At 50.5% G+C, this 12,485-nt stretch overlaps 1 protein-coding gene across 2 annotated transcripts; it reads left to right on the top strand.

Moving 5' to 3' along the window:
* Positions 1 to 203: 203 nt before the first annotated feature.
* lg4h15orf61 (linkage group 4 C15orf61 homolog) lies at positions 204 to 6,386 on the top strand. Of its 2 annotated transcripts, XM_044194015.1 has the most exons (3): positions 204 to 333; positions 843 to 1,114; positions 1,214 to 6,386. In XM_044194015.1, the coding sequence occupies exons 1-3, from the start codon at positions 245 to 247 to the stop codon at positions 1,339 to 1,341; spliced, it is 489 nt and encodes a 162-aa protein (XP_044049950.1). In that variant the 5' UTR covers positions 204 to 244; the 3' UTR covers positions 1,342 to 6,386. The 2 variants fall into 2 exon arrangements, with proteins under 2 accessions (XP_044049950.1, XP_044049951.1); XM_044194016.1 differs by having other exon boundaries at positions 331 to 1,114.
* The last annotated feature ends 6,099 nt before the right edge of the window (positions 6,387 to 12,485 follow it).

The raw sequence follows: 12,485 nt of genomic DNA, 5'->3' as shown, positions 1-12,485 counted from the left end.
AGCAGAAGGAAATCTCAATCAGCGTGGAAAAGAGAAGTATTTTCACATGTGGTTCATTACATTCACACATACTGAAGTGACTTGTGAATAATTTCTAAAATTATAAGACAGAAGTCTATTTTGGATTTAACCTTGGTTGTTTTATAGGGTGGCCTGGTGTGAGTACAGTGCAAGCTGAACGGTCGTCACTTCACATAGGACACATGACTAATATCCGGTGAACATGTGAGTGCATATAAATAAAATGCAGGTAGCAGTCGCTACTGTAATTCTGTTGAAGAGGAACTGCTCAGCGCTGCGTTTCCAACCGGATGACTTTAGCAGGAGTACCAGGTCAGAGCAAGCACTGCAGCATGTAATCCGGCACAGGGAGCTGCACTTCACAGGTCTCTTAGCTGGTTAAGACAAATTGTATGTGTGTGTTCAGCATGTGTTTCCGGACGTGTATCTCTGTGTAGCGGAATATCTTCAGCAGGATAACTAACTTTAGCTCACAAACAGGGACTGTCTTGTTTGCTAACCTTAGCTGACGTTGGTTGCCCATGTAAACTGTCCTGTGTGCAGCAACGTCCTCCCTTCCCCGCTGCTTTTGAAGGACGTGCAGTGTAGCTGCGGCATGTTTTGCTATTGTTGTGCATCAGCTGATTTAAAATGTCGGTACATTTCATCTATGGCTAGCCAGAGCTCTTGTCTGTAAATAATTTACCCGCAGTCCAGATGATAAAATACGAACCGCAGAAAAGGTGAACCATTCTGCTTTTTGCATAAGTCATGAAGGAGTTTTTGAGGAAGGTACACAGCAACGTTTTAAAGATCGCTCTGTTTCCGAGCACATTTGGCAGGACAGGCCCACGGCCAGCTGCCTCAGAGGTGTTGACCTGCCACCTGCTGCAGCGTAAACTCCCGCCGTGGACTTCATACTGTGTCCGCTACAGCTCCGTCCACAATGACCAGTTTGGACTGTCCAACTTTAACTGGAGAGTCCAGGGATCCAACTACCAAATACTGAGAACAGGCTGCTTCCCCTTTATCAAATATCACTGTACCAAAGCGCCTCCACAGAACCTGGACTTTGAGGACAAGTTTTTCACCATATTGAAAGTTATTAATCTGGGTCAGTAAATACATTCTACCTTATTAGATACAGATAATTATTCTATTTTATTTTTAAGCACTGACGATGGCACATAATCACTGTGTCCTTGTATTGCAGGCATCCCTTGCTTGGCCTATGGCATTGGTTGCTGGATGGTGGTGGGAGCTGCAGAAACAGTGCAAACAAGTGTTGGACCCGTCACAGTCTATTTTGCATACAAAGAAGACGAAGGCGCACAGTACTAAACCATGAAGAAAAACTATTTTGAACGTGTTTTTAAGACACTCTTGTCTGCCAAGCAACAACAGTTCCCAAGGTGATGGTCTGATGGACCTATTGACAAAAGTGCCATCTTGTTTCATTAGTGCTCCTATTGTCAGGTTCATTTGTGTTTAATTATTTAACATTTAAAAGTTGCAATGGAGGAGTCAGTTATACATGTTATTACACTGACATGCAATACTGACAGTGTTTATTCGTAAAGCTAACTTTTCATTAAAATTTAATGGAAAGTTTAGGATTTCTGGAAGGATAGACTGTTTGACACTACGCCTTTTCTTGAATGTTTTCACAGCGGTGTCTGAACATTGTATCAGCCTCCAGTGGGTATGTCTTCAAAGTCAATACATTGTAGAAGTATTTTTTTGCAGCAAATATTAAAGTGTACGAAATGACAGTGCTGGTTTTTATGCCATATGGACTGAACACTTGTGTTGGTCATAAGGGTCAGCTAGCTCCTCAAGATGAACGCTTGAAAAAATGTGATGGTAAATAAGACAGACAACATTTCCTTCAATGTCTTAAGAATTAATAATTCATATAGGTGATACCAAGTGGCATAATTTATTTGATACTACAGTGTCTTTGGTTTCATTTTGTGTGACAAATACAGGAATTTAAATAACCCTGGCTCATTTATTTAAAGGTAAATTAGTGATCACTCTCCATGCAACAGATAGTCAATAGTGTTAGAGAAAAACCAGTGACAGGTCTGATAAAATAGGTTTTAATTACCAAAGTGTGGCCTTTGTATAGAGACATCTACATCTCTTCCTTCAGGCCTTCTCTGGCCTTTGATTTCTGGTAATGTGCTTTGCTGACAGGGCACACTTACCTCTGCTGCAGAGTCCTGCTCCCTCTTCGAGGCAGGTTGACAAACTGCCATATTGATTTCTTCACCCCTCAGCATCTCCTACTAATAGCATTTATCAGCGACCTCAATTTTCTGGTCTTGGCCTCTTCATTTTTAGCAACAATGAAACCGAACGAATAATTTCTTGTTGTACATGTAAATCAATGCACCTTTTGACCTTCTTTGCACTTGATGGCTATGATATCAGCCTACATGCAGTTCATGATGTACAGCCTCTTCATGAGTGTCTTGTTTTGTAAAACTTGCTCATCCTATGCAAGAACATTTAACTGGGTAATTGAATTTAATACAAAAGAATATCACAAGTTGTTAAATGTTCCTTCCTCATGGTCTTAAGATGGGAGTCATTTGTAGGCCTAACCAACACTTAGACTAGCACCACCATCACCTCCCCAAAGATAGAAAGCTTTGCTCTGCTGAAGCAAGCACACTAATTACTGAACCAGATATTAGACAGATATTTACAGTCCCTGGATGTACAGTATTTTGCATAACCCCTCAATCACATTTCAAAGGATACTGTCTTAAATATGTTTTTATTTTAAGCTATGTAACCTTTGTCGTGTGCAACATTTCTAAACCTGATGCAGAATTCATGTGCAAAATCCTTTTAAACAGCGTGATGACACCACGCTATCTTTTAATCATACTAATTGCCTTGAACAAGGAACAGTTAGACACACTTATGGAAATCGGATCCACAGTATCAGGCTGCGCTTAAATCCCCCTCCTTTCATTTCAAACCTTTCATCAGGACTGAAAGTGTGCATGGGGAATGCTCAGGCAACCATGTCTTAATTACTCATTGACCCTTTGACCCATGAGCTGCATTGATACCGCTGTACAGCCAGACACAATTGCATGGGGTTGCAACTGACTGCAGCTTTGTGTGCGGCTATTACAGCATGATGCGAGTCAGTGAAATCCAAACTGGGGCATGTGAGTACATTGTATTCGTTTTCAGGCCTTCACCCTTTGAGTCACTCTAAACTGCAGGGGAGGGCACCCCTTCAGCTCGGGCAGAGGCTTAGCATTACACATGGAACCTCAGTCACCATCAGTGCACGTCTAGGGTATCTGGACTGCAAATGAGCTGCTGTAAATTAATGAAATATATCAGCATTTGGTGCGAGATTTATGCCTTTTAATAGCTGTGGTAGTCTTGTCCTGTATTGAAGTGTCTAAATTACCCAACATGCATCTAATGTGGTAATGAACAAAGAATGAATGCCTGTTTGGCAAGTTTAATTGCATACTGAAGCTGGTAATAAGTTTTGTCAAGGTGAAATCTTTAAATACTTGTACTGTTTAGAATTTAGGTAAGTAAAGCAAAACAAGTGCTGAAATTGAGTGTAGTGTTGCTGTAAATTGTTAATGTTCAACAGTGAAATTGCTAATCAACTTGCAGAGACTTGTAATTATCTTCTAATTAGCTAATAAGTTCTCATTTTTTTCAGTTAAAAAAAAAAAATTGTACAAACCATGTTCATCTCCTTGAAATAGTTGATGCAGCCGATTCTTAAATCAATTATTTAGCAGGAGAGTCACACCAGTTTTTTCTCTGTCATATAGATATATGGCTTGGCAGAAACAATTATTGTGTGAACAACCCCTGCAGCTAATGCTGGCGAGGTTATCATTATTAAGCCTCTGGATCGGCCACCAGCACCGTCTCCGCGCTTGCTCCACGAGCAGCAGGGGTACCAGAGCCATCACTCAGATCACTTTAAGGATCACGCTGGAGTTACATCTTAATGCAGATGTGTCAGCCAACATTGTCACAATATTCACTGTGAAATGGCACTTTTTGAATTATAATGTGACAACTGCAACATAAAGCTCATTACTTTTCATCTAGAAACATCTCCAGCTGCAGACATATGTACACTTTGATCAGCTTTGAAAGAGCAATACTTAATAATACTTAAGCAGAGTGAGACGTATCAACCATTTTGTTTTGGTATTGTTAAAAGATTTTTTCAGTAGTTAATAATTGCTGACCTCTTCTCACTGACTGATAGCGTACTGAAGCCATAAAAAATCTATTATGGTGTATTTCTTCACCCAGGGGAAGACAAGGAGCACCATAATTCTTTTCTTTACATCCCCTCTTCCTTCTTTAGATTTATAACGTGTTGTATATGTGTGTGTAGGGGGAAGGGGGAGTATTGAAACACTATGCCTGCTGTGCCAATCAGTGTTGCCAAAGCTACTGTCAGTGGGTGGCTGAAATGTCTGTCAGTCATCTATTCTGGTCTTTCTGGTTTAAGACCACTCCCAGCTGACATTAGGACTAAGTTGCAGTAAATAAAAATTCTGGACAATTTTATCAAGGTTCCTCATATTGTACTTTATGATAAACAAGCTAATTTTGTACTCTTAGAGTGGATCCAAATTTATATAGTTATATATATCATTGGCATTGCTTTTTACTGTGTTTAGTTGATGCCCTTAAGCTTATGCACTTAACTTTATGCCCGAATCCTTTTTTTCTTCCAGTTCAAGTTGATTGTTTTGTTTTTCTTTGTTGTCGATGATGTGGTATCATGTTCACTTCATTCATACTTAATGCTTACTCTGTTGACATTAAGAGAATAATGGATTTTAATAGTTTTTCCACAACTTATTGGGAGAGTTAAATGAACTATCCATTTTTATTATATATTATGCAGTATTTAAAGTTTCAGCTCATTAAAAAACAGACGCCCTCCACACCCCCCAGGCTGTCTTTTACCCCCCACCAGCATGCAGTCAGGCTCCTCTAGCCACGGGCTCTGCTTGATCTGTTTTTCCTCAGTCAAAATTGAAATATTCAGAAATATTTATTTATTTGCTTATGCCTTTTATTTCAACCTAATGTCTTTCTAGCTTAAACAAGCGGCATCAGTGGATCAGAAAAAGGGCATCATGCATGGTTTTGTTTGATTGATATAATTTGGTACATTGCATATATGTTTTATCATTAAGTTCGAGACAAAATATCTTCTATAAAAAATACTGTATGTAAATAATTTACCTTAATTTTGCACCAGAACAGGCCCCTTGTGTCATTTGATTGCCCTGCTTCTTACTTGCACAATAAGCAGCAACCTGCACAGCAACTCAGTGCGAGACTGGGGATTTACATTAAATACACTGATACTGATGCTGCATACAAACATAGAAATGGAATAAATCAATTTTGTTCCCAGAAATGCTTCACATACTTTTTGATGCAGCGTGATCTCCAATCTTTCTGCAAATGAGCTGCAGTCCCTTGTAATGGTTTCTGCTCCTCGTGGGAGGCCGGTGTCTCAGAAAAGATGCTGATTGAGGGGGAAATGTAATACAGGTGTAAAGCAGACTTGATAGGGGTCTTACACGAGGGTTATGCATTTTAACAGTGATATACATACTGTTACATATTTATCAAAGAATATGGAATTTGCTGGGTTGACTCTTTCTGGCCTGCAGAGACTTGTACGTTTCTGCTAGAGTGTTGTTAATGCTGGCAAAGAGGGCGGCTATTATGCTGAATTAATAGGAGTTAAGGGTTTAAATTGGTTAAGTAAGCACTTCATTAATCGTGAGTGGATTGCTGTGTGTGAGAAGTTTATAGGAGGACCACTAGTACTTAGATGAAAGAAAAGGAGGGAGTTGTGAATTAAAAAGCTGGTTGATGCTTGGTGTTACAACCTGTCATTGCCTCACCAGCCACTATTCTCATCACAGTCACTCTGCACTCCCTCACCTGATTATTAATTCCCAGCACCTGTCACCCTTAGCACACCTGCACATAATCAACCACCCTACTCCCTATAAGACCCAGCTCCGCACCTCAGTCGGTGTCCGGTCTCGTTTCTACAAAGGACAGATCAGAGCAGTCTGCCTGTGTATGTTTCACGGACTCAACACTACGAATATTGGATAATTCTCGCTACGAACTCTAAACCTCAGCTCCTATCGATCTACCGTCTCCTGAGTGTGCCACTCCTAATCCTGGCTCCCGTCTGTCTCCTGTGTGCGGAGCTCCTGAGTGTTCCCCGTCTTCGGTGTGTGGTGCCCCGGTGCCCACACGCCTCCGCCATCCGTAAGAGAAAGGACAGTATCTACTCCTCTCTATATACTTCTGTGTTTGCAATAAACTCTCTAGTCACGTTACCATTGTCTCCGGTGGTCTGTCCGTAACAGAAGACCGGACCGGTGAACAAAGATAACGGCCAAAACTTCCTACTTCACCTGGGGAGTTGGCCAAACGATATATCCTCAGCCTCCCTAGTCCCTTTATTGCGGTGGACGAGTTTCTACAGTCGGGATTTTCTCCGGTAGAGTGGAAAATTGCGAAGAGTTCCTCACGAAGTGCTTCTTCGCGTTCCTGTTACACCCTGATCAGTTCCCGTCTGAGCGGACACAGGTAGCCTTCGTGGTGCTTCGGCTAGCCGGTCCGGCACTGCACTGGGCCGGATCCCTGGCGGTTAAGGAAGAGGCAGTTCTCCATTCTCTGGACCTCTTCCTGGCGAGATTCTGCCAGGAGTTTGGCCCGCCGAACCTATGGTCATCCACGAATCCCCAACCTGTCTGCCAGCCGCCGCCGCCTGCCTCTAGCCCTGAGGCGCAGCTGCCGCCACCACCGCCTACCTCTAGCCCTGAGGCGCAGCCGCCGCCGCGGCCGCCGCCGCCTGCCTCTTGCCCCGAGGCGCAGCCTTCGCCGCCTGTCTCCAGAGGGTCCCAGCCTTCGCCGCCTGTCTCCAGAGGGTCCCAGCCTTCGCCGCCTGTCTCCAGAGGGTCCCAGCCTTCGCCGCCTGTCTCCAGAGGGTCCCAGCCTTCGCCGCCTGTCTCCAGAGGGTCCCAGCCTTCGCCGCCTGTCTCCAGAGGGTCCCAGCCTTCGCCGCCTGTCTCCAGAGGGTCCCAGCCTTCGCCGCCTGTCTCCAGAGGGTCCCAGCCTTCGCCGCCTGTCTCCAGAGGGTCCCAGCCTTCGCCGCCTGTCTCCAGAGGGTCCCAGCCTTCGCCGCCGGCCCGCCAGTCGCCAGTGTCCCCAGGCTCCGCTCCGGTTTCCGGCCCGGAGGTCCGCCAGTCGCCAGTGTCCCCAGGCTCCGCTCCGGTTTCCGGCCCGGAGGTCCGCCAGTGTCCCCAGGCTCCGCTCCGGTTTCGGCCCGGAGGTCCGCCAGTCGCCAGTGTCCCCAGGCTCCGCCCGGTTTCCGGCCCGGAGGTCCGCCAGTCGCCAGTGTCCCCAGGCTCCGCCCGGTTTCCGGCCCGGAGGTCCGCCAGTCGCCAGTGTCCCCAGGCTCCGCTCCGGTTTCCGGCCCGAGGTCCGCCAGTCGCCAGTGTCCCCAGGCTCCGCTCCGGTTTCCGGCCCGGAGGTCCGCCAGTCGCCAGTGTCCCCAGGCTCCGCTCCGGTTTCCGGCCCGGAGGTCAGCAGCCTGCCAGAGTCAGCTCCGGTTTCCGGCCCGGAGGTCAGCAGCCTGCCAGAGTCAGCTCGGATTCGGCCCGAGGTCAGCAGCCTGCCAGAGTCAGCCCGGATTCCGCCCGGAGGTCAGCAGCCTGCCAGAGTCAGCCCGGATTCCGCCCGGAGGTCAGCAGCCTGCCAGAGTCAGCTCCGATTCGCCCGGAGGTCAGCAGCCTGCCAGAGTCAGCTGCCAGATTCCGCCCGGAGGTCAGCAGCCTGCCAGAGTCAGCTCCGATTCCGCCCGGAGGTCAGCAGCCTGCCAGAGTCAGCTCCGGATTCGGCCCGGAGGTCAGCAGCCTGCCAGAGTCAGCCCGGATTCCGCCCGGAGGTCAGCAGCCTGCCAGAGTCAGCTCGGATTCGGCCCGGAGGTCAGCAGCCTGCCAGAGTCAGCCCGGATTCCGCCCGGAGGTCAGCAGCCTGCCAGAGTCAGCCCGGATTCCGCCCGGAGGTCAGCAGCCTGCCAGAGTCAGCCCGATTCCGGCCCGGAGGTCAGCAGCCTGCCAGAGTCCGCTCCGGATTCCGGCCCGAGGTCTGCAGCCTGCCAGACTCCGCCCGGTTCCGCCCGGAGGTCTGCAGCCTGCCAGAGTCCGGCCGGATTCGGTCCGGAGGTCTGCAGCCTGCCAGAGTCCGCTCCAGATTCGGTCCGAGGTCTGCAGCCGGCCAGAGTCCGCTCCGGATTCCGGTCGGAGGTCTGCAGCCGGCCAGAGTCCGCTCCGGATTCCGGTCCGAGGTCTGCAGCCGGCCAGAGTCCGCTCCGGATTCCGGTCCGGAGGTCTGCAGCCGGCCAGAGTCCGCCCGGATTCCGGTCCGGAGGTCTGCAGCCGCCAGAGTCCGCTCCGGATTCGGTCCGAGGTCTGCAGCCGGCCAGAGTCCGCCCGGATTTCGGTCCGGAGGTCTGCAGCCGGCCAGAGTCCGCCCGGTTTCCTGCCCGGAGGTCTGCAGCCGCCAGAGTCCTCTCCAGTCTCGGCCCGGTTTCCTGCCCGGAGGTCTGCAGCCGGCCAGAGTCCTCTCCAGTCTCGGCTCCGATTCCTGCCCGGAGGTCTGCAGCCGCCAGAGTCCCTCCAGTCTCGGCCCGGATTCCTGCCCGGAGGTCTGCAGCCGGCCAGAGTCCTCTCCAGTCTCGGCCCGGATTCCTGCCCGGAGGTCTGCAGCCGCCAGAGTCCTCTCCAGTCTCGGCCCGGATTCCTGCCCGGAGGTCTGCAGCCGCCAGAGTCCTCTCCAGTCTCGGCCCGGATTCCTGCCCGAGGTCTGCAGCCGCCAGAGTCCTCTCCAGTCTCGCCCGGATTCCTGCCCGGAGGTCTGCAGCCGGCCAGAGTCCTCTCCAGTCTCGGCCCGGTTTCCTGCCCGGAGGTCTGCAGCGGCCAGAGTCCTCTCCAGTCTCGGCTCCGGTTTCCTGCCCGGAGGTCTGCAGCCGGCCAGAGTCCTCTCCAGTCTCGGCCCGGATTCCTGCCCGGAGGTCTGCAGCCGGCCAGAGTCCTCTCCAGTCTCGGCCCGGATTCCTGCCCGGAGGTCTGCAGCCGGCCAGAGTCCTCCAGTCTCGGCCCGGTTTCCTGCCCGGAGGTCTGCAGCCGCCAGAGTCCTCTCCAGTCTCGGCCCGGTTTCCTGCCCGGAGGTCTGCAGCCGCCAGAGTCCTCTCCAGTCTCGGCCCGGTTTCCTGCCCGGAGGTCTGCAGCCGGCCAGAGTCCTCTCCAGTCTCGGCCCGGTTTCCTGCCCGGAGGTCTGCAGCCGCCAGAGTCCTCTCCAGTCTCGGCTCCGGTTTCCTGCCCGGAGGTCTGCAGCCGGCCAGAGTCCTCTCCAGTCTCGGCTCCGGTTTCCTGCCCGGAGGTCTGCAGCCGGCCAGAGTCCTCTCCAGTCTCGGCTCCGGTTTCCTGCCCGGAGGTCTGCAGCCGGCCAGAGTCCTCTCCAGTCTCGGCCCGGTTTCCTGCCCGGAGGTCTGCAGCCGGCCAGAGTCCTCTCCAGTCTCGGCCCGGTTTCCTGCCCGGAGGTCTGCAGCCGCCAGAGTCCTCTCCAGTCTCGGCCCGGTTTCCTGCCCGGAGGTCTGCAGCCGCCAGAGTCCTCTCCAGTCTCGGCCCGGTTTCCTGCCCGGAGGTCAGCAGCCGCCAGAGTCCGCTCCGGTTTCCTGCCCGGAAGACTCCTCTCCAGTCTCGGCCCGGTTTTCTGCCCGGAGGTCAGCAGCCGCCAGAATCCGCCCGGTTTCCAGCCCGGAGGACTCCTCTCAAGTCCCAGCTCCGGCCTCCCGCCGTCTCCAAGCTCCTGGTCGGCCGCCAGAGGTCGCGACGGCCTCTCGCCGTCTCCAGGCTCCTGGTCGTCCGCCCGAGGTCGCGTCTATCTCCAGCCCGGCCCAAGCTCCCGGTCGACCGCCCGAGGACGCCTCTCCAGTCTCCGCTCCGGCCTCTCGCCGTCTCCAAGCCCCTGGTCGACCGCCCGAGGTCGCCTCCAGTCTCCGCTCCGCCTCTCGCCGCTCCAAGCCCCTGGTCGACCGCCCGAGGTCGCCTCTCCAGTCTCCGCTCCGGCCTCTCGCCGTCTCCAAGCCCCTGGTCGACCGCCCGAGGTCGCCTCTCCAGTCTCCGCTCCGGCCTCTCGCCGTCTCCAAGCCCCTGGTCGACCGCCCGAGGTCGCTCCGGCGTCCCGCCTTCTCCAAGCTCCTGGTCGACCGCCCGAGGTCGCTCCGGCGTCCCGCCTTCTCCAAGCTCCTGGTCGACCGCCCGAGGTCGCTCCGGCGTCCCGCCTTCTCCAAGCTCCTGGTCGACCGCCCGAGGTCGCTCCGGCGTCCCGCCTTCTCCAAGCTCCTGGTCGACCGCCCGAGGTCGCTCCGGCGTCCCGCCGTCTCCAAGCTCCTGGTCGACCGCCCGACGCACCGGATTCCGATAAGCTCCCCGGATCGGCTTGGTCCTTAAGGACAGGCCACGGTGTCGGGGGAAGGGGGGGGTCTTTCGGCCCTCAGGAGCTGGCCGTGGAGAGGGGGGTTCTGTTACAACCTGTCATTGCCTCACCAGCCACTATTCTCATCACAGTCACTCTGCACTCCCTCACCTGATTATTAATTCCCAGCACCTGTCACCCTTAGCACACCTGCACATAATCAACCACCCTACTCCCTATAAGACCCAGCTCCGCACCTCAGTCGGTGTCCGGTCTCGTTTCTACAAAGGACAGATCAGAGCAGTCTGCCTGTGTATGTTTCACGGACTCAACACTACGAATATTGGATAATTCTCGCTACGAACTCTAAACCTCAGCTCCTATCGATCTACCGTCTCCTGAGTGTGCCACTCCTAATCCTGGCTCCCGTCTGTCTCCTGTGTGCGGAGCTCCTGAGTGTTCCCCGTCTTCGGTGTGTGGTGCCCCGGTGCCCACACGCCTCCGCCATCCGTAAGAGAAAGGACAGTATCTACTCCTCTATATACTTCTGTGTTTGCAATAAACTCTCTAGTCACGTTACCATTGTCTCCGGTGGTCTGTCCGTAACACTTGGTAGATGTGGACAAGAAATCCCAAATAAACTATATAATGTAGAGCTGAAAGGATTAGTCAATTAATCAATTAGTTGATTGACAGACAATCTGCAACTGTTTTGATAAGTGATTAATCATTTTAGTCATTTATTAAGCAATATATTCTCATATATCAGTAAACTGAATACGTTTTGGTTTTTGACTTTTGGCAAGACATTTGAAGACGTCACCTAGGGCTCTGGGAAGTTGTGATTGGAATTTTTTCACTATTTTTTGACTTTTCATAGACCAAATGCTTAATTGATTAATAAAAAAAATAATCTTCAGGTTAATTGATAATGAAAATAACTGTTAGTACATGTTAGGGCAAATGTTCATTAATGTATCTATTTTCTAACATAACTTTGGTATGCATATTGTGTTTTTAAGCCAAGGTGAAAGTAAAACTCTAGTAGCAAGAGGTTCTTTCTGAGTCCTTCACAGTCTTGTTGACTGCATATCTACAGTATAACATGCTGATTGTGCAGAGTACGTACTGTTTGAGGCTAGAGTTCTGTACCTGAGTGTCTTTTGTGTACATATACTGTTTTCCAACTTTTATTGCACAGATTTAATTAAATTAAAGGCCCCCTTTGAATGCTGACACTTTTAAGCAATGGCTTCGATAATGTAATCTTTGCCCCTCAGTGTGGACATGGCGTGAGCTGCTGTAAGTGAAGTTATGGTATGGGTCAGTTGGAAGCATCTGCAGTACTTGATGTGGCTCACCCAGCAGAGGTGGACTAATTGAGGTGTGTTTTTATCTGGGCTTGCTAATGATGATGAGGGTGGAGGAAAAGTAGACTGTCCCCTTAGGCTGAGGAATAGCATGACTTAGCCAACCTTCTGTACTTATTGTCCAACAAAGGGGGAATTCACTTAATGCAGTGCTTCAGAAAAGTGGATAATTGTGGCCACAATCAATAAAGTAACAGAGCAGAAAATGAACGGTGTGTGCAGTGTAGCTGTGTTTTAGATATCTGCCAGAAATCGAAAGGAGCAAGGTTCTTGTTTTTGTGTTTGTTTCAACCAAGCCATCAAACGAGAAGTCTATTCCAGCTTATGCACACAATATACATACACAAGCAGGTAAAGCTATACATATTTATTTTGTGTATGTGTAGCTGTGACCATAAGCATGTGTGTGTGTGTGTGTGTGTTTGCATGTGTTTGTGTATATATGATAGAGGGGGTATGTTTGGTTGGATGAGCCACATTGTTCCTGTGCGGCCTAGTGACATCGCTGGAGGGCAGAGAGGGATGGAACCTGAGAGGGGTGACAGTGATAAATAGCCCTTTTAATAACAGCTGCCCCAC

Source organism: Siniperca chuatsi, linkage group LG4, assembly GCF_020085105.1.
Source record: "Siniperca chuatsi isolate FFG_IHB_CAS linkage group LG4, ASM2008510v1, whole genome shotgun sequence".
Taxonomy (NCBI): Eukaryota; Metazoa; Chordata; class Actinopteri; order Centrarchiformes; family Sinipercidae; genus Siniperca; species Siniperca chuatsi.
This window is presented reverse-complemented; position numbering and strand designations above follow the sequence as displayed.

Bases quoted from the DNA above. Each gene is read 5' to 3' on its own strand.
- lg4h15orf61 (XM_044194015.1), top strand. From the start codon at position 245: ATGCAGGTAGCAGTCGCTACTGTAATTCTGTTGAAGAGGAACTGCTCA. The intron at 334-842 runs GTCAGAGCAAGC...CACATTTGGCAG, and splicing joins GACTTTAGCAGGAGTACCAG to GACAGGCCCACGGCCAGCTG. The intron at 1,115-1,213 runs GTCAGTAAATAC...CTTGTATTGCAG, and splicing joins ATTGAAAGTTATTAATCTGG to GCATCCCTTGCTTGGCCTAT.